Source organism: Leucoraja erinacea, chromosome 12 (genome assembly GCF_028641065.1).
Source record: "Leucoraja erinacea ecotype New England chromosome 12, Leri_hhj_1, whole genome shotgun sequence".
Taxonomy (NCBI): domain Eukaryota; kingdom Metazoa; phylum Chordata; class Chondrichthyes; order Rajiformes; family Rajidae; genus Leucoraja; species Leucoraja erinaceus.
Window position 1 is genome coordinate 17,843,907 of NC_073388.1, and position 27,864 is coordinate 17,871,770.

General features: G+C 42.0%; 1 protein-coding gene across 2 annotated transcripts; it reads left to right on the forward strand.

Moving 5' to 3' along the window:
• Positions 1-27,727, forward strand: xkrx (XK related X-linked). Of its 2 annotated transcripts, none has more exons than XM_055643688.1 (4): positions 1-138; positions 20,843-21,180; positions 23,745-24,004; positions 25,692-27,725. In XM_055643688.1, the coding sequence occupies exons 2-4, from the start codon at positions 20,867-20,869 to the stop codon at positions 26,399-26,401; spliced, it is 1,284 nt and encodes a 427-aa protein (XP_055499663.1). In that variant the 5' UTR covers positions 1-138; positions 20,843-20,866; the 3' UTR covers positions 26,402-27,725. The 2 variants fall into 2 exon arrangements, with proteins under 2 accessions (XP_055499663.1, XP_055499664.1); XM_055643689.1 differs by lacking the exon at positions 1-138 and adding an exon at positions 257-393 and having other exon boundaries at positions 25,692-27,727.
• The last annotated feature ends 137 nt before the right edge of the window (positions 27,728-27,864 follow it).

Genomic DNA, 27,864 nt, shown 5'->3' on the forward strand with positions numbered 1-27,864 from the left:
GTCTACACCAGAATCTTTGGTCTACACTTACCTCAGGGATAATTTGTTGCCGACTTGTTCCTTGCTGAGCGGGAAGGGAAGGTGTGGACTTTCTGGAGGCGGCGGCGCGTCCATGGCAGTTCCTGCCCCTCGCTGCGGGTAAGTTATTTGTCCGACTCTGGCAGAGAGTGGCGACATTGTGCCTTCAGCGAGTCGGAGAAACGTGTTTGTTGATAAACCAGGTTTGCCTCGGCAGCCCGGGCACGTCAACCCGTGAAAGGGATATTTTCAATGAGCTTCTTTCACGACCTCTGGCCGCCCTGAATGGAATAACTCACTTTTAAAGAACGTTGTCACTGTTGTACTTGGGAAAGTGACAATTGTAACCCCTCACAAACAAGCTGAGAGTAACAGGTAAACTTTTAGATTATGTCTTAACGTTTTTCGGTGTGAAGGGTCTCGACCCGAAGCGTCACCCATTCCTTTTTCTCCAGAGATGCTGCCTGTCCCGCTGAGTTACTCCAGCATTTTGTGTCTATTTTCGGTGTAAACCTTTCTGTACAGACTTATTAATTGACGTGTATTGGCCAGTTGGGGCGCAGGTAACTAAGGATATGTTCATATGGTAACACAATTCTTTAATCTGCCGGCGTTGTTGATACACAAATTTGAAATGTGATCAACACTGGAGCTCTGCCTAGCGAAATGTTTCCTGAGCGGTGTCTGACTTCTGCCCAAAGATTAGTATATTTGCTTCTGCCCAACACAGCTCTGAACATCACACCCTTATGTTAACCCAAACTAGCTGCTGATTTAAGCGACGCCTTAGTTTTGTTTGTCATTGTGTTTTCAGATTCCATCCCTTTCCCTGCAGACTGCGTCAAACTTTATTCCCAAACTAATGGGCTCCTTCACGCTTGGGCATTTGCACATCCTTGCAATTAATTATCTGTAGCTGTGCCTTTAGCTACCAGGGTGTAAATCGTTGGAATTCCGTCTTAATATCTCTCTACCTCCTCGCCTTATTTTATTGCTTTAAGCTGCCCCTTGTACAGTTTTTGATCAAGCTCTGTCATCTGCGCTAATATTAGCTCGTCGTTTTTGTTTGGTGTGATAATGCTGCAGTGAAGTACATGAGATGTGTTGGTACATACGACAATGGATTGAACTGTATGCTGAATATTGTGCATTCACTCGTGAACATCCGCACATCTGGTTTTGTGGTGGAGCGATATTTGATGAAAGAGCTGAATTTCTGTCAAGAACACAGTTTTGAGGGACTTTTGCACTGAATACCTGGAGTTGACATTAGTGACCATTAGCAAGTATGGTCGTTTCTTGACAGAAATCCAGCTCTTACATCAATTTACACTGGCGAACTAAAACAGTATGTTGTGCAACCTACTAACTGCGTGTTTTGGGTTGTGGGAGGAAAGGGAGCACCCAGAGGTAATCCATGCAATCGCAGGCCGAACAAGTCAACTCCACAGGCAACACCAGAGGCCTGAATCTAATCTGTTTCATTGTAGTTATGAGGCATCAGCTCTCCTTGCTGTGCAACTGTGCCACCTTGTTGGGTTTCATTAACTTGTCCTGTCCTCTCAGGCATTTATGTTGTACAAAGTGAATGTAATTTGCAAAAGGTTGGCTTCTGTAATAGAAGTCTGAGATCGACTAGCCTTGTGACCCTTCTGACTGAAGGCAGTTGCAAATAATTTATCACTGACCTCTACATATTGGCTTTACCTTTGTTGAGGATGGGAGCTGCTTCCCCTCATCGGCTGTTTAATAGTTCTTTATTGTCATGGGTTGGCATGTTAAAGCAACTAAGCTCTGAACATCTTTATTTGTGACATTTCTAGGTTTTTCTATAGCATGCTACCATCACGGTTTATTATGATTATTGTCATTTTTAATATACTGCTGCTGGCAAACTCTGCCATGGTCGGGCAAAAGATACAAATGCGTGAAAGCACATACCACCAGATTCAGGCATAGCTTCCCAGCTGTTATCAGTCCTTCCATAAATTAGGGTGGGGTCCTGATCTCCCAACCTATCTCATAGCGGACTTTGAAATGTTTTTATCTTCATTTTCTCTGTAACTGTATTGCTAGATGATTATACTCTGCAGTCAGCTGTTTTTCTCTTTACTCCATCTGCTGTACTTGATTGTGTTCTTGTATAGTATGATTTCACTGGAGAGCACAACCAGTTTTTTAAAAACTGAATTTCAGTATACAATGGCTGCCTATGTCCTGATAAATAATTATGAGATGTACATGGAAGAAATTTGTATTGTGGTGAGATTGTCCTTCTGGATGCAGTATCGCTTCACTTGATGGTAATTCAATTAGTGGTCACGTTTAAAGGGGCTGTAGAGACCCTGTATTGAATCCACACCATGGTACTGCTCCTGAGAGCATTAGAAGAATGATTGTGGAAATCAGAAGGGGATATCATGGTGATAGTAAACAATTACATTCCTGGTTTGATAATTGCAAATTGCATTAACAATCACTTTTACTGAATACACAGTAATAATGTTTATGTAAAATTAATGGGAGATACAAGAGATTGTGGTTGCTGGAATCTTGAGTAAAAAACAAACTGCTGGAGGAACTCAACAGGCCAGGCAGCATCTCTGGAGGGAAAGTCCGCTGAGTTCCCCCAGCTTAGTCCGCTGAGTTCCTCCAGCAGTTGTTTTGAAAATGAGCTCATGGAGTTCAAATACTGATATTTTACTTTGTTTCGACCTGTTTTAATTTGATCCAATTTTATATTAAGAGGGCATCAATAATACCGGTGCCCAAGAAGAGTAAGGTGATGTGCCTCAATGACTATTGACCACTGGCACTAACATCTGTGGTGATGTAGATTGCAGGAAGATTGTTCCCGTTGTTGGGGAAGTCCAGGACAGGGGGTCACAGCTTAAGGATAAGGGGGAAATCCTTTAAAACCGAGAAGAACATTTTTCACACAGAGAGTGGTGAATCTCTGGAACTCTCTGCCACAGAGGGTAGTTGAGGCCAGTTCATTGGCTATATTTAAGAGGGAGTTAGATGTGGCCTTGTGGCTAAGGGGATCAGAGGGTATGGAGAGAAGGCAGCTACGGGATACTGAGTTGGATGATCAGCCATGGTCATATTGAATGGCGGTGCAGGCTCGAAGGGCCGAATGGCCTACTCCTGCACCTATTTTCTATGTTTCTATGAAGTGCTTTGGGAGGTTGGTTATGGGGCATATAAACTCCTACCTTAAGCACAGTTCGCCTCGACCCCTAGGGTCCAAACGAAATGGCCATACATTACAGACAAATGCACCTAATTTCTCCATCACATAGCTGTGATGGAAGGCCAAAAAAAAAAAAACTTATCTCTCCACTGCACTCTCCCCCCCCCGATGTCAGAGTCTTTGGGATGGCGATTGTCCGCGGCCATTGAAGCCACGCCGGGTGGGGTCGCACACCGGGTCTTGGTGTTGGAGCCCCCGGTGTGCGCTCGTAAAGTCCCGCGGCCATTCCACTCCCCGCTACCTTCGACCCCCGCAACTCGGGCGGGGAGAATTCCTTGCAGGACCCACTACAGGGAGCCGTGGGCTCCTGCCTACCGTCACAAGCAGGCAACCGCTCCGGACGGAGGATGCACCTGATCTCACTGGCTCCTCTACGGCTGCACTGGACTACTTGGACCTCCTCCCCCCCCCCCCCCACCACACACCAAAAAACAAAAACTACATTAAAACACAGACAGAAAATAATAAAAACGCGGACAGACTGCAGAGGCTGCTGCTGGCCAGAGCCACGCCGCCTACCGCGCCGCCTATGTCACAATAGGTCCATGGAGGATGCAATCTCACTGGCTCTCTACTCTGCACTGGACTACTTGGACAATAAAAACACTTACATCGGGCTGTTGTTTATAGACTACAGCTCGGCGTTCAATACCATCATCCCCTCCAAGCTGGTTACGAGTCCGGGGATAGGGATGGTGTCTCCATCTACAGTGAGCAGGTGGAAGGTGACTCCTCACACAATGAATCAATGGACGTTCTAACTCCCCCAGACGTCACTCCACTCATACCTGTGGTGGAAATCCGTGAGTTCATCCAGGTCACCAAAGGAGCTCAACATCAGCCCAGACTGGCCTCCCTCCAGTGGCCAAACCTACACAGGCTCACCTGCTCGCTGAACCACATCCTCAGAAGGAGTTAAGGGGGTGAAGGGGAATGACCGACGTCAGCTGGGGTCCTTTTTAGACGACCTGGAGAAGGACGGCAAGACCAAGAGCAGCGTCGTTCCTGTTGAGGGTAGAGGGACCACTCGAGTGTGCCTTGTAGCCAGGGTCCGGAGGGCAAGGAGCACCGCCACTCCACCAAGGGTCCACAAGGGGAGGAGTGGCTCTGCTGTCAGTGACCGAAGGACTGGTGACGGGATCTAGGGAGTAGGCAGGGCTGAAGATATCCTGGTTGGGTTGTTCCTAGGCCTGGCCAAGCTGGCCATCCGCGAGTCATGGCGCCAGGCGGAAGAGGGCTTTGCCCGAGCCAGATGCTTGCCCCTCTACTGGAGTTGTACAGTAGTTAATAGAATATTTGTAAAATAGTTGTTTGATGATTTTGTAACATGGTGGTGGGTATGGTATGTCACCACGGTTTTGTTTTTTTTGGTTTTGTATCGTGTTGGAATTTAAATAAATTTTTTGATACAAAAAAAAAGCTGGTTACGAAACTCCCGGAACTGGGTCTCTGCGCATCCCTCTGCAATTGGATCCTCGACATCCTCATCCACAGACCACAGTCTGTTCGAATTGGCAAAAACACTTCATCCTCAGTGATAATCAGTGCGGGAGTACCTCAAGGCTGCGTGCTCAGCCCCCTGCTCTACTCACGCTATACTCATGACTGTGCAGCTGGACATAGTGCAAACTCTTGTTTTCAAGTTCTTTGATGACACCACCATTGTGGGACGAATTACAGATGAGTCAGAGTATAGAAGTGAGATCGACTGACTGACCTTATGGTGCCAGCGCAACAACCTGGCTCTCAATATCAGCAAAACCAAAGAACTGATCGTGGACTTTGGAAGAGGAAGGTTGAGGACCCACAATCCTGTTTACATCAATGGGATGATGGTGGAGAGAGTCAAAAACATCAAATTCCTAGGCGTGCATATTTCCGACGATCTTTCCTGGACCCAGCACACTGATGCAATGATAAAGAAAGCACATCAGTGCCTCTACTTCCTGAGAAGATATGAGAGATTCGTTATGTCAAAGAGGATTCTCTTGAACTCCTAAAGATGCACCGTAGAGAGCATGCTGACTGGTTGCATTGTGGCCTGGTTCGGCAACTTGAACGTCGAGGAGCGGTAAAGACTGCAAAAAGTCATAAAGTTGATCTCCCCACCATTGAAGGGATATATCGTAGTCGCTGCCTCAAAAAGGCAGCCAATATCATCAAAGACCCACACCACCCTGGCCACACACTCACCACTGCCATCAGGAAGAAGGTACTGGAGCCTGAGAACTGTAACGTCCAGGTTCAGAAACGGCTTCTTCCCTACAGCCATCAAGCTATTAAAAACAACAACCTCATTAGCTATGAACTAGAATAGACATTATTGTTGCACTGTTTATTCTTTTTTCTGAGTTTTTGTTGTTATTTAGTAATGATTACATATTCTGTCGTGCTGCAGCAAGTAAGAATTTCATTGTTCTATCTGGGACGTATGACACTTGACTTTATTTGCTATTTTTTACAATATGTTTCAAATAACTTATTTTTACAATGATGAGATGACGTATTGGCTATAGATAAAGAGTTTAGTAGCTCGATGCCAAGATAACAACTTCTACGTCAATGTCAGAAAAATGAAAGAGCTGATGATCAGTTTCAGGAAGCGGGGTGGTGTACATACCCCAGTCTGCATCAATGGTGTTGATGGAGATAGTTGAGAGCTTCGAATTCCTAGGTGTAAATAGCACCAATTTGCCTTGGTCCCAACACACAACAAAAGCTTTTTCACTGTACCTGGGTACAAATGACAAAAACTAAACTCCATTCCCTATTTACAAATCAACATCTTGGTGGCCCTTGGACTTGGTTTTATGTGCACTATCTCTGCAACACCATACTCTGCACTTTAAAAAAAAAAAAAAAAAAAAAACCATTCAGAGATGGGGGTTTTTGAATAGCAAGATCTGTTATGGTGCGAATGGCTTGTCTTCAGTCAACATTTCTAGTACACTTGAGAGCTGTTCTCTGAGATTATTATCATTGTTGTGTTCTTAATGGTCTGTCTTTTACACTTATTTAATATATTTGTGGTAAAAGAAAATAACCTGTTTGATATTGGTCAAAAGAGCGAAAATCACCACTGATAATAACAGCTAGTTGTTTATCATTTTAAAAACTCTCCCGCTCCTTTGTCTTAAGCAGTCTTGTAATATAGCATATAGCGTCAATAAATACATAGAAACATAGAAATTAGGTGCAGGAGTAGGCCATTCGGCCCTTCGAGCCTGCACCGCCATTCAATATGATCATGGCTGATCATCCAACTCAGTATCCCGTACCTGCCTTCTCTTCATACCCCCTGATTCCCTTAGCCACAAGAGCCACATCTAACTCCCTCTTAAATATAGCCAATGAACTGGCCTCAACTACCCTCTGTAGCAGAGAGTTCCAGAGATTCACCACTCTCTGTGTGAAAAAAAGTTATTCTCATCTCGGTTTTAAAGGATTTCCCCCTTATCCTTAAGCTGTGACCCCTTGTCCTGGACTTCCCTAACATCGGGAACAATTTTCCTGCATCTAGCCTGTCCAACCCCTTAAGAATTTTGTAAGTTTTTATAAATGTATTCAACATTCTATGTTGAATAAAATAGCATAATCTTTGAATGTATTAGGCATGCTTTTGCCATTGGCAGTAATCTCTAATACTACATGTGTTAAACATACAACAAATTCTAAATTGGGGTAAATGCAGGGCAATGTGTCTTCTTTTCGCATATGGTGTACACAGCCTAAAGTTGTAGGGCAACTTGTTTTATTTGATTGTGCATGCCAGGTTGATTGCATTCGTCTAAACAGGGCAGACCACGTGAAGGTTGCAATCTCCCACCCCAGGGCAATGTGTGAATTCATTTTGATGATAACTTTAAGTGATACTTGCTGCATTTTGAAAACACACACACTTGGGATAACCGACCTGCTTTGTTTTCTATGTTAGAATAAAAGTAAGGAGGCGGGACTATGTTATATAAATGCCATAGCTGGCAGAATAACATTGATTTATTTAGGAAAGAACATGTCCCTATTTGAAATATGATTTAATTTCCTCAATTGGATAAATCTTAAATGATTGAACACAATCCTTATTTTATTTTGTCCCAATAGTGAACAATAAGTTGTTAGACACACCACATAAGACAAGAATTTTGGATTCTGTCTGGTCTTAGAATTCTGACTAATTCATCACACAGACTATCTGTTAAATGTGATTATGTGAATCAAATGCAAAACTGTGAAGGCTCACACTGTTACCACCAGCAGTCCTTATTAGGGCAATGCATTCCTCAAATACTCTTGTGTGTTCCATCTGCTATCTTTGTCCCACTGTTGGCAGAGTGCGTTTAACTTGCTCTAGCCCAGAAATCCTTTTCAAAATGTTTCATCTATAAGATGTTCCTTTGACCAAGCTTTCGGGAACTTAGTTTTGTACTTCCTTTAAATTGCTGTTAAAGTTTGTCAAATTATATAGATCACTACAGCACAGGAACAGTTACTTTAGTCCATCATGTCGACCTTGGTGCTAGCTTAAACTACATATGTGTCTGCACATGGTCTGTTTTACTCCATTCCATGTGTGTTTGTGGATTTATCTAAATGCCTTATAAAAGTTGCTTTGCTATCTGTTTCTGCAATTTCTCCTTGCAGCTCATTTCAGGCACTTATTTCATTTTTTTTTTTTAATTTGCCTCGTAAATCTCCCTTTCTCTGAAATCTTTTTTAAATTTCCCCCTCTCATATTATACCCATGATATCTATTGTTTGGTCCTTGTATGCTGTTGGGTGGGGTGGGGAGGGATGGTGACATTCTTTGACATTCTGTAACATTCTTTAATCACAGAATGTGCCTATGATTTCCTGAATTCAGTTCCCATGTGTATGTTTGAAGTGCGATATATAATGTGGTCCATCGGTGAATGAACCTGATGGAGTGTGACTGACGACCCAAGCTAAGCCCCTCATATATTTATATCTGCTATCAGGATAACCCTTGACCTCCAAAGCTCGGAGAAATCAAGCTATTTTGTGCAACCTTGAATCTAATATTCTCTAATTCGGGTAATGCCCGGGTGAATCTTTAAAGCTGTCGCATCCTATAACATAGACCAGATTTGCACACACAACTCCAAATGTGGCTTATCTAAGTTGTATACAACTACAAAATTACTTCCCATCTTTTATACACAACGCTTCGACCAATCAGGAAAAGCCTTGACCTGAAACGTCACCCATTCCTTCTCTCCAGAGATACTGCCTGTCCCGCTCAGTTACTCCAGCATTTTGTGACTAACCTCGACCAATGAAGGCAGGTGCATCTTCTTTATCATCTAATCTACTACAGCAGCACATAATCCCTCTGTACGTTTTGCTATTTATTTTCCTCATGCATTTGTCCTCCCAAAGTGCAAAGCCGCACACTTGAATGGATTAAACTTCACCTGCCATTTATTTGTCCATATATTCTTAAAGAGAAGGTATTAAAGTTACAATATAAACCCAAAATTAAATTCTAATTTCTATGTTTCTATGTTTCTAAGTTGTTGTTCACACCTGAATAAATGGATGAATACTTTAGTCACGTGTGACAAGTCCCAGTGAAATTCTTTGCTTGCAGAATACACTGTATCCCCGCCAGGCCCTCCTTTGTTTTCCCCCTCCCCCACCCTGCACTTACGGTGCCCCCCCCCCCCCCCCCCCGCCTTCTCACAGTGGCGCACCCAAAGCCGGGTCCCCATTGTTCTATTGTCCTTCTCCCTCACGGCGGTCCATGTGACGAATGTTATTTGAGTGTCATAATAAATGTTATGTATTTTGGTTTGTAATTAAAATAGGATATTTTTAACCAGTTACTCTAATTTGCATGTAAATTTTACTTTGAATAATAATCACAAACTCGTGGAAAAACTCGAGCTAAAAGTGAAAAATCAAGGAAGAAATATTTGTTAAAGTTTTAAATTCTCTGTAAAGTATTTATGTTATTCAAAGATTTGGTCTTTTTCTGACTTTTGTTGAGAAATTAGAGATCCAAATATCAATAATCAGGACAGATTTTTTGTAACCCTTTATAGTTTGAAGATGAAAAATAATCTTCCTTACATGCTGTGCATCCAAACCAATGGATGCTGTGCTACACTTGGTTCAAATATAGTTTTCGAAAGAAGTATTTCAAAATAAAATAATCTAGAATGATTGCCATGTGAAGGGGGGAAGTTGTGAAGTACTGCTGATGAAATCCAGCCAGTTTGTTCAGTGCATCCTGTAGCAAATACATACTCTTCTTCTTCTTATCGAGTCCACACACAAGATTAGAAGTTGTTCAGCCAGAGCTGAAAACACTTCTCGGCATCTGCACAATGGTGTCTGTCTTGCGCTTCTTGTGCGTCTTGTGCGTGGTGGTGGAAAGATTGGTTGAAACAGGGCCGCGACGTGAACGCTCTTTCCTTGACCCCAAATACATACTGAAATGGTGGTACCTGTATCTTGAAGGAATAGGCAGTGGATGTTTAATCCAGTGGAAGTACTACTTCAGTGCTGTTGCTAGGCAACTATGTTGAATGCTGCTTTAATATCACAGAATGTGCTTTAAATCTGAATTCAGTTCCCAAGTGTATGTTCGAAGTAAGATCTACAATGTGGTTCATCGGTGAATGAACCCGATGGAGTTCATTCTGAATATTTAAGTGTAGTTTATTGATTATTTGATGGATTAGATGATATCTCAAAGCAAGAACTGTCCCTGCAAATCCTCCAAACTTGTCAAAAGGATAAGCAAACAAATATTGACATCCCGAGTATTGAGTCACGGATTACACTTGGTCAGTTACAGAGAGAAAATGCAATCTCCACACTTAGAGCACTAGAGATTACCTGAATCATACTTTGCATCTTGTTGCAATAGAACTCAGACTTGAGCATCAAGACTCCCTCTACAATCCTCGTATGTATCATCTTTAAGGAGCAAATGTATCTTCAGTGGGGTATGATTGACAAACACCAAGTGAAATGCTCTTCATATTGTCTTTTTTTAAGTTATTGCTACATATTGCTACATTTTTAAAAAAGTGTGAAGTAACCATTTTGAATTGTGTGGAATCTTTACCATCTGTGTTATGAATGGAATGGTTTAACAACTGTTTCACAATTTTCTAGTGAAATATTTCCTTCTTTATTTCAACACAGCCGAGGAACACTACCTTAAAATTGACACAAGTTATCAAATGAATAGACGGAAAGCAAATTGTTAATTTTTTCTTGATCCTTCACAGTAAAACATCTATGGCGGGAGTAGGGTAACTGACTCCGAGCAGATGCACACGCCAGAGGGTGGACACATGGCAGGTGAATTCTTGGACAGAAGAGTGTGAAGAAATGTAAAATGTGAAAGAGCAAAATAAATGAAATGATAAAATAGAACACAGAACAGTACAGGACAGGACAGGAAATGGGCTTTAGCCCACAATGTTTGTGCCAAACATGATGTCAAGACCAACTCTTATCTGCCTGTGCATAATCCACATTGCTCATTTCCCTGCATATCCATGTGCCTATTCAAAAGGCTCTTAAATGCCACTATCGTATTTGCCTCAACCACCACTTCCGCGCAGCACTTTCTGGGCACCTTTTGCGTGTAAAAGAAAAACTTGCCCTGTACATCTCCTTCAAACTTTACCTCTCTCACCTTGAAGCTGTGCCCTCTAGTATTTCATATTTCCATCCTGGGAGAAAGGTTCTTATTGTCTATATTTTATATACTTCTATTAGGTTGCTCCTCATCCTCTGGCATTCCAGAAAAACAATCCAACCCTATCCACCTTCTCCCTGTAGCTACCATCCCCTAATTTGGGCATCATTTCATGAACCTCCTCTGCACCTTTTCAAAGCCTCCACATCCCTCCTGTATTGGGGTGACCAGAACTACACGTAATACTCCAAATGCAGCCTAACCAACATCCTTATGCCCTAACCAATGAAGGTCAGGATGCCATATTGCCTTCTTCATCACTATCTCCTCATGCTGCCACTTTTGGGGAATTGTGGACTTTGATCCCAAGATCACTCTGTACATCAATGCTGTGAAAGATCTTGCCATTAAATGTATATTTTCTTCCTTGCATTCAACTTCCAAAAGTACAACACCTCGCACTAGTTGAGATTGCCACTTTTCTGCCAAATTTTGTAGCTGATTTATATCCCACTGTATATTTTGGCAGCCTTCCTCACAGTCCTCAACTTGCGTCATCTGCAACTTACTAACCACATTTACATCCAAATCATTAAAAGTCAGGAGTGTTTAATTGTCATATGTACCGAAACGAAGCAATGAAATATATATTTGCAGCAACATTACAGGTCTGTAAACATAATACTCAAAAGATAACATAATAAAACAAACAATAAAAAAATTCAATAAATAAAAATACAATATTAGTGTAAAACTAAACAAAAGCCTGAAGCCCCTAATACAAGCAAGGCGGTTGTTTTGTATTCAATGGTCTGATGGTTGTTGGGAAGAAGATGTTCCTGAACCTGAAGGTCATATTTTCAGACTCCTACACCTCCTTCTGAAGGCAGATGTGAAATGAGAGTGTGGCCTGGGTGGTGTGGGGTCTTAATGATGCTGGCTGCCTCCTGTAGATCCCTTATGGTAGGGAGGTCAGTGTCCATGATGATTGGGCAATGTCCACATTTTCTGTCATCTCCTTTATTCCTGGGCATTTGAGTCGAACCAGACTGTGATGCAACCAGTCAACCAGCAAGGTTGTTGTTTTAAGTTTAGAGATGCTGCGTGGAAACAGGCCCTATGGCCCACTGGGTCCACGCCGACCAGCGATCCCCGCACATTAACACACTCCTACACCCACTACGGACAATTTTTACATTTACCAAGCCAATTAACCTACAAACCTGTACGTCTTTGGAGTGAGTGAGGAAACCGCAGATCCTGGAGAAAACCCACGCAGGTCACAGGGAGAACGTACAAACTCCGTACAGGCAGCACCCATAGTCGGGATCGAACCCAGGTCTCCAGCGCTGCATTCGCTGTAAGGCAGCAACTCTACCGCTGCACCACCGTGACCACCTGTTCTGGCATCAATCAATCAGATGATTGATCACCCTCCTATACACGGACTCATCATTACCCATAATTCATTCAACAACGGAATATACATCACAAACTACATAGGAATCGCTGCAGAGCTCCACTGGTCACAGACTTCCAACCGTAATGATATCCTTCCACTACAACCCTCTATGTACTATCTGTAAGCTAATAATGAAGATAGACACAAAATGCTGGGGTAACTCAGTGGGACAGGCAGCATCTCTGGAGAGAAGAAATGAGTGATGTTTCAGCTCGAGACCCTTCTTCAGACTGATTCCGATTCAGACCATCAGTCTGAATAATAATAATAATAATATATTTTATTGTCATTGCACATAGGTGCAATGAAATTTGGTATGCAGCTTCCATCCGATAGTCATAACTTAAACAAGTAATAAAATTTCGATACTCCGAGAAATATGATTTATAAAAAAAAAGAACAGTAAAACAGTCTAAAGTGTAAATATGTCTGTGCCGGGTCGATGTGCGTGAATCCAGTTCATGGGGGTGGGGGGCACTCAGCAGGGCCGGTTCAGAGCAGCGATAGGCTCTGGGGATGAAGCTGTTCCTGAGTCTGGAGGTGCGGGCGTAGAAGGCCTTGTAACGTCTGCCGGAAGGTAGGAGTTCGAACAGACTATTACAAGGGTGTGAGGAGTTTTTGTGGATGCTGACGGCCTTCCTGAGGCACCGTGTGTAGTAGATGCCCTCCAAGGCTGGTAGCTGTGTCCCAATAATCCTCTGCGAATAAGTGTCTCGACCTGAAATGTCACCCATTCCTTCTCTCCAGAGATGCTGCCTGTCCCGCTGAGTTACTCCAGCATTTTGTGTCTCTCTTTGATTTAAACCAACATCTGCAGTTCCTTCCTACACAAGCCAATAATGAATCCATACGACCAAGTCACTGTTAATCCTATACATCTTAATCTTTACTTAAATCCATGTAGACAACATCCACTGCCCTCCCCTCATTGATCACATCATTACCTCCTCATAAAACTAAATCGTTATTAAGGAGTTAGCTGAAGCAAAGAAATAAATTTGTATCATTTTGAAATGTATATAGTAACTTTGAACTTTAAATATAGTATATTTTAATTATTTTAACAAAACAGGAGGATACCGAGAGGATACTTGCATAAGATAATCAGATCCAGGACAGAGATGAAACATTTTCTTTTGCATCGAGTTGTTATATTAATTTGTTGAGTATAATAATTTAAAAAGTTCAATCATGTACACAGGTAAAATGAGCATTTAATTGAAAAGGGAACAATTAACAGTTAACAGTAGAGCAACACAATGGCATAATATGGATAACATTTCTAATAACCCAGTAGAGACATAATAGGAAAAACAGCCTCTTTTACAATAAGATTTTATTTTTTCTAACTTGCGTTTAGATAGGTACCTTTTTAACATAGAAAAGCATTGCAAGCTGCTGCACAGATGTGTATGTAAACCATGCCGAAGAAGATGGAACCACCTCTTGGTCAAAGAGTTAATGTTAAGGTGAATTTTAGTCATGGAGCCACAGAGAGGTACAGCATGGGTTCTTAGGCCCGCTGAGGCTGCGTCAATCATCTTACAAATGAATAGAGTGGTGGAAGGCGGAGAGGTTTAGAAAACCAAAGAAAAAGTACTATATGCCTTCACAGTATAATATTTGTAGCTTTTGATTGGAGGATGGTGTCAGTGCTGTGGAAGGCCTGAATGGGGAGGTTTTAAAAAAAAGGTGAGGTCATGGAAATAATTTGACATTGATTTGGGAGATATTTCAAATATTTTGGAAGGGAAAAGCAGCTTGGATGGCTAAATATGGTTCATTTTTTGAAATGAAGAGTGATGTGATGATAATTGCCATTTTGAAAGTTTGAGCAATTTATTCATATTCCACAAGAGGCTTCGGGGATAGAGTATTAGGGTCAAGTCATTCTTAAGCATATGCATTTTGCTACAGTGCGTCCAAATTTGGAACACAATGGCGTTTCTACAGCTGGAATGACAATAGTTTCCACTCCATGAATGCCGCATTGTCAATATCAACATATAGATGGGGTGGAAGAAATGTTTTGAAAGGGAAATGATTTAGTTTTATTTGGGATTCTGTATTCAAATCTTACCCATTCAAAATGAAAGTTAGCTGCAGATAATTTCCATATTGCAAATTAGATTGACACAGTTATTGCAAGGAAGTTATGAATGAATTAAAGAGCTTAACAGTAAACCAAGCCACAGTGAGACAAGTACATGTTCATTTGTGGTCATTTTTCTCCTTTTAGAATTTGGCGGTTATTTATTTAAATGCACAATATGCATGAATCTAAATTCTAACCGGAACTAGATTTAAAAAATCGGCTAAAAGCCTTGAACAGTGTTTTCATTTATTGCAAAGGTGAGAAATATAAAAATGCTAATCGAAAAGACTGCAATTTAGTTTAGACATTCATAGTAAATATTTGCTTTTCATGGTTAAATTCCCTGTCTGTTACTTATTTATCAGCTGCTTTATTTTTCCGTCTACAATATGTTTGCACAATAGCTTAAACCATAGACGAAGTGTGTTGCCATGTTACTATATTCCTAAATGAAAATGGGAGAGGCAAAATTAATTCTGAAGGCTAAAATTATTTTTGAAACCAATAATTTGTTCTAAGAATGTTTCCAATAGGTTATAAGACCATAAGATATTGGAGCAGAAGAAAGCCATTGGGGCCCATCAAGTCTGCTCTGCCATCCATCATGGCTGATCTATTTTTCTCTCTCAACCTAATTTTCCTGCTTTCTCATCATAACCTTTGATACCCTTACTAATCTAGAACCTACCAATCTGTACTTTAAAAATAGCGAATAGCTTGGCCTCCGTATCTGTGCCAATGAATTCAACAGATTGACCACCTTCTGGCTAAATAAATTCCTCCTCAACTTCATTCTAAAGATATATCCTTTTATTCTGTGGCTGTGCCCTCTGTTCCTGGACTCTCCCATCCCTCTCCACATCCACTCTATCTATGCCTTCCATTATTCGGTAAGTTTCATCGAGATCTCCGATCTATGTATCTACATATTAAGATAATTAATGGTATCCTCATATCATGATCAATGAATGCAAATACAGTGCACATGAAAGTGTATGAATTTCTTATTTTTTTGTTGATTTTCTTTGCTGCCTTGTAGAACTTGTATAATTAATGTGTAATTAATGTTTTTGTTTGACAACTATGTGCCTGTGATGCTGCTGCAAGCAAGATTTTCATGATATAGTTACTCCCCATATTCATGCAAATGACAGGAAACTGACGAGTTAATGTTGCCCAGGAGGCCCCTGGTTCCATCATGAGAATATTGTACAGAATATAAAACAGAAAACTAGCTTAAAGAAAAAGAGAATTTGATACCTAAAATTCATGATGACAAAATATACAAGTAGAGAAAGTATATGTAGACATGGAGGGGGAACTGTGAAGGTATTGATGGGAGCAATGCGATGGGAAGGTTAGTGTGATTGAGGGGCTGGGTGTCAAAGTTTGTTTCTTAAAAAGTAGATAGCAACAAAAACTGTTAAAGGTAAACCGTGGCAATCTTTAATTGATTCGTCAGACGGGAGTGGCAAAGATCTACAATGAGCACAATCGTTGCTCAGTGCTTCTCGGGCTCCCACTCCCAGAACAAAGGAGATTTAGCACAATTATACATTTATCTTATCAGTAAAGCACTCCTACCAAGTCTGAATATTGCATGACTGAAAGATTCTGTAGCCTTTCAAAATATAAGAAAAGCTGGGTTCAAATCGAGCTCATCCAATAACAAGTTATTACTTATCTCTAGAGCGTCAGCTATTTTTTTCAATCGTGGCTTCTTTATGGCCTTGAAAAGAAGAACATGTTATTACGCAGGTTGCCATCTTTGTCAATTGAAAAGACAACCTGTCCTCCATATTGTGTTCCATATGATTTACAAAGTCATTCAGACGTGGCACCAAGTCATTCTTTTGTTTTACTAGACCATGCTCTTGTAGAAGAATTACTCAATTTTAGATTTGACTATTAGATTTGACTATTAGCTCTTTCACACCTAAAATTTTAGCTCTTTGACACCAAAAATTCATGATGACAAAATACACTAGAAAAAGTATATGTAGACATGGAGGGGGAACTGTGAAAGTATTGATTGGAGCAATGGTGATGGGAAGGTTAGTGTGAGTGGCTGGGGAGGTTAACTACTTAGTTAAAATCGGAGAACAGTTGTTTTACCCTTCTGTGTGTATGCTGTCGCCAGTTTTCCACCAAGTTGCAGAAAGATGTAAAACCTACTAAAATAATAGGAACGTGTGTTAACCTAATATCAACTGCACAGGGTGCAAAGAGGGAAGGAAGTTTTGAAATATTAAAAAATAACATTTCCTACCCACTAAGAAAGAAACAGTGTTTAAGAGGGAACTGCAGATGCTGGAGAATCGAAGGTTACACAGAAAAGCTGGAGAAACTCAGCGGGTGCAGCAGCATCTATGGAGCGAAGGAAATAGGCAACGTTTCGGGCCGAAACCCTTCTTCAGACTGATCAGGGGTGGGGGTGGGTGGGGACAAGAATGGGAAAAGGAGGAGTAGCCGGAAGGCTGGAGGGTGGGAGGAGACAGCAGGGGAGCTGAGGAAGGGGAGGAGACAGCAAGGACTAACAGAATTGGGAGAAGTCGATGTTCATGCCCCCGGGGTGCAGACTCCCCAAACGGAATATGAGGTGCTGTTCCTCCAATTTCCGGTGCTGCTCGCTGTGGCCATGGAGGAGACCCAGGAAAGAGAGGTCGGAGGCGGAGTGGGAGGGGGAGTTGAAGTGCTGAGCCACCGGGAGGTCAGCTTGGTTATTGCGGACCGAGCGGAGGTGTTCGGCGAAACAATCGCCCAACCTCCGCTTGGTCTCACCGATATAGATCTGCTGACATCTAGAGCAGCGGACGCAATAGATGAGGTTGGAAGAGATGCAGGTAAACCTCTGTCGCACCTGGAACGATTGCTTGGGTCCTTGAACGGAGTCGAGGGGGAGGTAAAGGGACAAGTGTTGCATCTCTTGCGGTTGCAAGGGAAAGTGCCCGGGGAGGGGGTGGACCGAGAGGGAAGGGAAGAATTGACAAGGGAGTTATGGAGGGAGCGGTCTTTGCGGAAGGCAGATATGGGGGGAGATGGGAAGATGTGGCGAGTAGTGGGGTCACGTTGGAGGTGGCGAAACTGACGGAGGATTATTTTTTGTATGTGACGGCTGGTGGGGTGAAAGGTGAGGACTAGGGGGACTCGGCCCTTGTTGCGAGTGCGGGGATGGGGAGAGAGAGCAGTGTTGCGGGGTATGGAAGAGACCCTGGTGCGAGCCTCATTTATGGTGGAGGAGGGGAACCCCCGTTCCCTGAATAGTGAGGACATTTCAGATGTCCTGGTGTGGAACGCCTCATCCGTGGAGCAGATGCGGCGTAGACAGAGGAATTGGGAGTAGGGGATGGAGTCCTTACAGGAAGCAGGGTGGGAAGAAGTGTAGTCCAGATAGCCATGGGAGTCAGTGGGTTTATAGTGTATGTCGGTTAGAAGTCTATCACCTGCAATGGAGATAGTGAGGTCAAGGAATGGTAGGGAAGTGTCGGAAATGGTCCAGGTGTATTTCAGTGCCGGGTGGAAATTAGTGGTGAAGTGGATGAAGTCAGTCAGTTGTGTGCGGGTGCAGGAGGTGGCACCAAAGCAGTCGTCGATGTAGCGGAGGTAGAGGTTGGGGATGGGGCCCTGGTATGTATTGAACAAGGATTGCTCGACGTAACCTACAAATAGGCAGGCATAGCTGGGGCCCATGCGTGTGCCCATAGCTACGCCTTGTATTTGGAGGAAGTGGGAGGAGTCGAACGCGAAGTTATTGAGGGTGAGGACCAGCTCCGCTAGGCGGAGGAGAGTGTCAGTGGCTGGGTATGGGTTGCTTCTCTGGTCGAGGAAGAACCGGAGGGCTGTGAGACCATCGTGGTGGGGGATGGAGGTGTATAGTGATTGGACGTCCATGGTGAAGATGAGGGGGTGAGGGCCTAGAGAATTGAATGCGCGGAGGCGACGGAGAGTGTCTGAGGTGTCTTGGACATAGGTAGGGAGGGATTTAACCAAGGGTGATAGGATGGAGTCAAGGTATTTGGAAATGAGTTCGGTGGGGCACGAACAGGCGGAGACAATGGGTCTCCCGGGACAATCAGGTTTGTGGATTTTAGGGAGAAGGTAAAATCGGGCTGTGCGGGGCTGGGGAACGATGAGGTTGGAGGCTCGGTCGGGCAGGGCATTGGAGTGGATGAAGTTGGTGATGGTGCTGGAGATGGTGGCCTGGTGCTCGTCAGTGGTGTCTCCTCCCACCCTCCAGCCTTCCGGCTACTCCTCCTTTTCCCATTCTTGTCCCCACCCACCCCCACCCCTGATCAGTCTGAAGAAGGGTTTCGGCCCGAAACGTTGCCTATTTCCTTCGCTCCATAGATGCTGCTGCACCCGCTGAGTTTCCCAAGAAAGAAACAGTACTGTGTCTGTTTCAGGAAGGAAATGAAATGAAATGTAAGCACATTTTGAGCGACGGTATGCGGAATGTCATCTGAATAGCAGATACAGTTAAATGTTAAAAGTATTTAATGTGAAGTGGACCAAATGCAATGAATTGAAAGGGATTGGATTGAAAAATTGGTGGACAAAATAGTAATTAAACAGTGGGAAGGCTTCAAAGAAGTGGTGCTTCAGGTACAGAATAAACATATTCCAGTGATTAAGAAAGGAAGAGCACCAATGTCAGACCTCCATACATGATCAATGATAAAGAATTTAAAGTGAGACACATGAAGGCTTATGATACTTGCAGGGTTCATAATGCAGTAACTAAACATGCTGTACTAAGTGTAGAGTGCTCCTCCAGAATTAATAAGTAGAGAGGGTGTATGGGAATGGGCAGTGGTTTATGTAACTAAGAACCTTATAGTCCTTTATATACCCAGGAATAGGGTGGTGAAATGAAGGTGTGGAGCCATGGATTGAAGTTGGGTGCACAGTCAAGTCAATAGATCAATGAAGACGCAGATGTTGGAATCTTGAGTAAAATACGAACTGCTGGAGGAAACTGGTCAGGAAGAAATGAATGGACAATGTTTTGGGTTGGGACCTTTCTCCAGACTGATGAAGTAGAGGGGGCATACCAGTAGAAAGGAGTGAGTGGGAAGGGGCGGTGCAACAGCCAGTGAGTGATGGGTGGATCCAGGTGAAGAGAGGTTGATTGACAGAAGAGTCGGGTGGGGGAGAGATGAGTGGCATTAGTAATCAAGGCTGGAGGTGATAAGCGAGAAGACAAAAAGATGCAGATGGTGGAATCTGATAAGGAAGATGGGGAATGAATTGTGGAACTAGAGGAAGGGATGGTAGAAATAAGGGAACGGGAGAAATATAGGGGATCCGGAGATGGGTGGGAGATGAGCAAGTCGAGGAGTGAAAGAAACTTGTGACAGCGGTTTGGGGAATGGAAAGATAGGTGTGTGTATATCAGTGGGGGGGGGGGGGGGGGGGTTGTTACCTGAAATTTGAGGTTCATGCCATTGCGTTGTAGGCTGCCTAATTGGCATATGAGATGCTGTTTTTCCAGTTTCCTTAATTATAATCAAAATTACTTGAAAGGAGACAAGAAAATGCTAGTTGATGGCAATGAGCAGGTAAATGTGATTGACGGGATTTCAAGGATCTAGCCAGGCACCTTGAACTAATGTCCACCAATGCTATATAATTATGTGATTCAGTAGTTCAGTGATTCAATTCAATTTCTAAGTTCAAGTATTAAGTATTAAAGCTTAAGTATTCTGAAATTCAGCACATGCTGATCAATATATTTGTTTTTGTTGGAAAATATAGCTCTGATACAGTTCTTGATCATAAGAAATACTAGAACTGTTACAACCCTTGCATTCCTGAATTCTCTAGCAGCTTCTGTGTATGTGGTTGTTTGTGTTTTCAACCCTTTTTTTCTCCCACTTTTCCTTTGATAAGAAAAACCTGTTCCCATGTATTGAATCAGAGATTAAATCTGTGAGATGATTTGCATTATTTGGTAATGATTTAGAGTTCATGCAAGTGAACGTTAACGGAACACTTGATTTGTCTGGAAAATATAGCAAACGTGGTCACTGGTCTGAATTGGCTTTCACTATTTTAGATCTTGTTAACAGGAGAGGGTTCAGCATAATAGAACAATGCTGTGCATACTGAGACGGGTTGCCTTTTTGAGGTGCATGAATATGTGCTCCGTCTATTTCCACACCACCAAAATGAGCTGAAGAGTCTAGAAATCTGAAAACTGATTTTGATGATAAGTTTTTGAGCTGCAAGGTATTTTGAATCCCTTGGTTCACTTGCATAGAGCATAGCCTCAAGTATCTGTATGCGTTGGTTGTTGATTACATTTACGTATAGTCTAACTTGTATGTAATTTATTTACAGGTGAGCTTGCTGCCAGAGTTTGGAATGGAGACATTAGGGAGCATTGATGGAACAGAAGCTGATTGCAACTCACCAACACTTGTCTTGCACCGGGCAAAGCTGCCAGCCAGTATCATCATCTCTACAGTCCTGTTCATAGCTGAAACTGTAGCTGGTGGTGTGCTATGTGCCTCATACAGCCGCTGGGACGATTCATATTGGTTAGGACTAACCATCACCTTCATGCTGGTACCATCTGTGTTGATTCAGTTTACATTCATCTTAATCCATCGGGAACTGGGGGCAAGGAGGACATTTGTACTGCTGCTTCATCTGCTGCAGTTGGGACATATCATCAGGTTAACAATGGTTGTTGGTGTCAGTTATTCATAGTCAACCAATGTGATTTTCCCACTTTTACTTATTTATTCCCTCACTCCATCTTGCCTTCTTCCCCATCTCTGCCCACTCTCCCTCTCGCTTCCCCTGTGCCTCTAATCTTTGCTCCCTCTTCCCCTCCCCCACCTCTGTCATCCTCTCCTCCTCCCCTCCGCTATTAATCTGGAACTTTGCTTTAAAATAAAATCAATCTTGTACGTTAATTCAGGACATCAATGTATTTCCCATTGGAATAATTAACATGAAATCATCTTGTAGCATTTCAATCACTACCTGTCCCACCTCCCAGCTATTAGATATCTTATTCATATTCAAGAAAAGTTGCAAAATATATTTTGTTTGCAATTCAATACAATGGCATTTACAATTTGCTTTTAGTATGGCTAACAAAGCAGAAAAGCTAAAGAAGTAATAGGAAGCAATCAAGCAGCGGTGTGGAAAATGAAGAGAGCATTAAACTTTGCAGGTTTTAACTAGTAATTTTTTATTGTGTGGTGTGCCAATCCACTCCTATTTGTAATCACTCATCCCAAGTGGCAATGTTGCATTATTTATCCTGCTAGGCAGGGCATAGACTTGCATTAAATTATGTCAGAGAGCAGTTCAGTAAATATTGTCAGCCAAAACCAAGGTATGATGAATGTATTGTCTTTGTAAAGTCAAATAGAGACAGAAAATGTCTGTAGAATAAAGAAATACCCTGTAAAATATTAACAGCTTCCATATGGAGGTGCACCCAGTCATAACAGGTTTAACAACACTAGAAAACAAAAATCCCTTTGTACTTGCACTAAAGCTTAACCTGTAAATGTCTTATAGCTGACTCACATAGAAAAAGGGAGTGCCATCTGCACGATTTGATTTACCATTTTGTCCATAATAACTCCAGTCACATCATAAGTGCAAAACTAATATTCTTTGCAGTCAGAATATAAATGCATCTTTCAATTAGTAAACATATCTTTTAATTACAAAATACATTAATTAGAGCACTTGAACAAAACAAATGGATAGGCAAATATCGCATGCACTGTTAGTATATTATCTAATGCCCTATCATATCATTCAATAGTTATCTTAATAGCGTAAATTTATAAAATAACTAGACCAACTGTGACCCGTTGCATGGTCCCCCCCAACTCAACCCGTTGCCAAACATAAGATTCCAGCACTCCCCTGCCTCCCCCAGCACTGGACTTTAAAAAAAGAAATCCAATTGCACTTACCCAATTGCAATACAAATTCACCCTCCCCCTACTGGCCTGCCAGGAGCTGGAGTAAGTGTTGTATGATGGCAACATTGTTGCAAATGTCGGGTGGAGGACTGATATCCCATTCAGGTGAAAAGTTGGGGGAAGCACAGAGTGTTCCCGTATTGCAACTTTGTGTCAAAGTTTGTTGGAAGCTGGCAGGAAGGATTTTAACAGTAAAAATCTTGTTAAAGTTGGCTTTTTTTAAGCCTTGAAATATCAATAACATGAAATCAAATCTGAAGGAAATTTGACAAGATTGACAATAGGGTAAAAATTGAGTAAGGTTCTGCAAAAAATGTTGCGCTATTGTGCACCGTTTTGGAGTAGTTCTTGAGATCACAGAGAGACAGACAAACAGGTCGATACTTTTAATAGTATACTAGACCAAGTGCAGACCCATTGGGTCTGCTCCCCCAACGCACCTGTCCCCTACCTGTAACCCCCATGGGAGGCTTGGGGAGCAGAGAGGGAGCGGGAGGGGGGCAGAGAGAGAGTGGGGGGCGGAGAGGGAGCATGGGGCAGAGAGGGAGGGGGTAGAGTTTGAGGGGTGGGGGGGCTGCATTGTCACGGGGGATGGCTGGTTCCTGAACGCAATACTCCCTCGCTCCCAGCTCGGCTCCTGGCTGCAGGCTCCAGGCTCCAGGTTGCAGGGCCTGAGTACGGTGGAGGTGACATCACTTGCAGCGCGAGCAAGAAGACAGTGGGGTTTTTTTTCCAAAGTCTTTTCAGATTTTTGTACATTTTTATTAATAACTGGAGAAATATAGCATGAATTTTTCAGAAAAGGCATTTTGGACTGGAAAAAACGGAATACTGGAATATGTAAAAAGTTTGCCATTAGTGCGTCGTTTTTTCGAGACGATGTGATCACACACACACACACACACACACACACACACACACACACACACACACACACACACACACACACACACACACACACACACACACACACACACACACAACACACACACACTATATAGATAGATGACTCTTTTTTGAACTCACCTGGTGGGCTTTATTTGAAGAGACCAACAAGAGGTTCTAGAATCATTAAAACCATTCCCACAGTGTCTCTCTCTTTTTTACTTAATCGGCTTTGAGATAAGCACATGGATATGCAAGGAATGGAGGGATATGGATCACGTGTTGGGCATGGACATTGTGGGATGAAGAGCCTGTTTCTGTGCTGCTCTGTACTGTTCTTTCCCTGTGTTCTACAGCAAAATTTCACTTACACTTTTTTGAAATTGTGGCCTAATTTCTGACAGATGTATAGAAGCCATTGTAGTATTCTGCAAGTCTGGGAAACATGAAGAGCCATATGTCAGCATTACAAAGAAAAAAAAACTCTGCCACGGTCAGTCAAGTGAATTTGAAAAAGAAGTGGATCACTCAACGAGGAAGTTGCGTATCCATCGCAATGCCTTTCATCGGACGACTGTTATTCAAGCATTCATGGGTTCCACGCCCCAGCTAGTCCTTCAGCTGTATGCTAGCGTAATTGAGAACTACATTCCACCTGCACGAGGTAATGGGTCTGTCTCTCTTCATAGTGTCTCAGGATGGTTCACTTTGCTGTATGTGATATTGTCTGCAGAATACCACAGTGAAACCAAATATTTAAATGCATGCGTCATGATTTCTATGTTGCTGCCAAAAGAATGTCCCTTTGGTGGTTAAGTAGTTCACATCTGACAAATATTGCAAAATATCACTTAATTATATATATTTATTTGTTTTTGTTTTTTTAAAGATAAATTTTTAAATGTTTATATTGCAGTTTCCCCAGAGAAAATCAGTTAATCAGGCTAAAATGGGGTATATTTTACACGGCTTTTGGAAAAATCTTCATGAAGCAAATCAGTTTTTTTCTCCCCCATACGTTTACTCACTTTATTTCAAAAGTTGTGTTTCCTCCTAGTGGCCATTCCAGAGCACAGCTACAGTGCGATCTTTTACCTTCACTGAGTAGCTATTCTTGTACATGGAATGTTAAGGGCCTGTCCCACTTGGGCGACATTTTCGGCGACAGCCAGATGTTGGTGAATCTGTGGATTTCATTGCCACTGTGGAGGCCAAGTCTTTTTTTTTTTTTTAATGCAGATTGATTAGTTCTTGATTAGGAATAGTATCTTATTGAGCCAAAGGAATATTTCTGTGATTTGGATGTTCTCACTGTTGGGAACCAACTCACCTCCCCTCTGTCTTCCCAGAATGTGCAGTGCAATGAGTTATGCTTTTAATCATCTCCTACCTTTCTGTGGTGGACAGCACACCAGCATTCATACTCTGTGCTTATCTATCTTCATTTATCTATCTATCTATCTATCTATTTATTTATTTATTTATTTATTTATTGCCTCATGTTTATCTTACCTTATTTTCCCTCTCTCAGTTTTGCTCCCTTGTTGTTGATTCCAGGCTTGAGTTGCAATTTGCAGGTATCTACTAGTGCTTAGACTGGCTGCCTGGTCTTCAAATGAGAGTTTGGAAAGTAGGGCCTGTTGGATTGTTACAGTATGGCTTCGTCACTGTTGAATCTGATCCCGGTTTTAGAGTCTTACAGTTTGCAAACAGGCCCTTTGACCCAACTTGCCTACACCGTCCAACATGTCTCATCTACAGTAGTCCCACCTGCCTGCACTTGGCCCTTATCCCTCTAAACCTGTCCTATACATGTACCTGTCCAAATGTTTCTTAAATGCTGCGATACTACCTCCTCTGGCTGTGCGTTCCATGCACTCACTATGTAGAAAATGTTATCCCTCGGATTCCTACTAAAATCCCCCCACCCTCACCCTATGTCTGGTTATTGATTCCCCTACTCAAGGCAAGATACTCTGTGCACTCGATCTATTCCTCTCATGTTGTTGTACACCTCCTTGTGATCAGCTCTCATTCTCCTGCACTCTTCTATTTAAAATGCATTCACTCTAGGCAATATCTGCAATATGCATTTCTTCAAAAGGTGTTGAAGGATGCATCCACCAGTGGAAATGCATTTTTGCTTCCTCTTTCCCTCCTTCCAGTTTCCAAAAGGTGAGGGAAGGGTTTGGGATTTAGTTGGAATTTGAGGCAAACATCCGAGTCCCCTTTGCACGTGAAATTAGATACCCTGACAGAACTTGGGCCAAAATCTGGTGAACTAGTGGAGATATTTTGCTGTTTGACAGAATGTTTCATTAACGTTTCCACTAATTTTTGTGTCTGTTCAGTTGCTCTGATGGTGTTGTCGTTGATATCAGTCACGTACGGAGCCTTGGTTTGTAACGTCCTCTCCATCCAGATCAAGTATGATGACTACAAGATCCGGCTGAGACCAATCGCTTACATTTGCATCATCCTCTGGCGGACCTTGGAAATTGCCACCAGAGTCACCGTGTTGGTGCTTTTCAGCACTGCTTTGAAGGAGTGGATCTTCGCAGTGCTGTCCTTTGACTTCTTCATCCTTTTCTTTCTTCCTTGGGTGGAGTTCTGGTGTGGCCACTCGCCTTTCCCTGAAAACATCGAGAAGAGCTACAAACGGTTTGGCACAACTATAGTACTGTTGCTTATTTCCTTCCTCTACGCTGGAATTAATGTGTTCTGCTGGTCGGCAGTCCAACTATTGCTCAGCGATCGTGATTTAATCAGCAAGAAACAGAACTGGGTCAGGCTCTTTATCTATTATTCTCTACGGTTCATGGAAAATGCGGTGCTCCTACTTTTATGGTATTTTTTCAAGACCGAAGTGCATGAATACTTTTGCGCCCCTTTGGTAGTGGTCCAACTAATAATTTCCTACGGTCTGGCCCTCGTCTTCATGCTCCTCTTCTACCAATACTGTCATCCATGCAGGCAACTTTTCACCCATAACATTGCCGATTGCCTTGCATGCAGATGTTGTAGGGGCCCTCATTTTGAGCCTGCAGTTCAGAATTCATAATTTAATATTTTCATTGTGACTTCAGGTTGGTGTGGTAAATGTGCAATTTTGTTACTTCTTTCAGTATTACCTCTGTGATAACGATAAAATACATGTGAATTGCGAACAGGCTGGTGAATTTCACATTGCTTTGTGATGGTCAGTTTAATGCTTGGGAAATGCATGCTACTGTAAAACTATGACAGCTCAAATATTGCTTTCTAAAATGCACATTAAGTAAAGAAGAATAAAGACTACTTTGAACTCCTCTTTCAAGAAGACCAGGAATCATTATGCGAGCCGTTCTCTCTATCAAGTCTAAGAATGTCCAGCCGGATAGACACATCCTTTTATGTATATAAAAAAAAAAGTCATGGAACTTTGTCTATTTTCGGTTATCAAAGCTGGGTCTTATTGATCATGTGATTTCATTGAACATTGTTCTTAAATTGAAAGTAGAAGATGACCTTTTCCTCTGGGCCATTTGTATGAGGCAGCCCATATACCAGCTTTTGACTGCCATGTCTGAATCTTTCCCAATGCTGAACCAAAATTCTTTTGAAGATGTGTTTGAAAGTAAATTATTTTTGATTGTAAAAGCAGTTTATATTTTTCATTTATTATTGTCTCTGTTTCTTTAAGCCAGTTTTTATCTTCCATTCTTTAAACCGTTCTACGTTGCAGTTTATGTGGTTCCGTGTGAGCCATGATAATGGAGTTGACCTGAAATGGTTCAATCACACTGTGGTTCATCAGCTCACATTTTCTAGTAGGATTCTGTGAGGATTTATCCTAAATACAATATAGCTGTCTACTCTATAATCATTCAGCCCTGGAATGTTGAGCCTAAATAAATGTTATGTCATACTCTGCACATCTACCTCTCAACTTACAGAAACTGTTTTGGATCATAAAAATGTTTTCCATCTCATTTGCGTTCAGAAAGATATCCCGTTTTTACATGAATCTAACACTTGTATTTTCAATTCTTTTTGCACAAGCATTTGCCCAAAACTACTCAATGTGGGTATTGGCTTGCTGATTTATTAAAAAAATAGTTGAAAACAAATGTTTAAACTTGCTATCAGAGGGATTTGTGGGTTTGACCTGAATCTGGCCTATCACTCTCTTAATTATAGCTGAGGTCAGGATAGCAGAAAAATAACATTTCATATAGCAGAGGTGTGTCAACATTCATGTTAACCATGTGTTTAAAGAAGGATTTGTGGATCTTTCCCCGTTCTTGAAAAAATTTTCTGGGTATAATCCTATATTTTTACTCCCATGCATAGCAATCTTTGTTATAATTAACTCCGCCTACCTCCTTCAGTTTCCCGTTTGATGGCATTAGGTCTCCTTTCCTGATTTAATTTTTTTTTTTTTTAATTTAATTTAATTTTTTTTTAAATCGTGACACAATTGAATAATTTGATTAAAATAAAAAGCGACTTCTAACGCCCTCAACGCATACAACATGACGGATC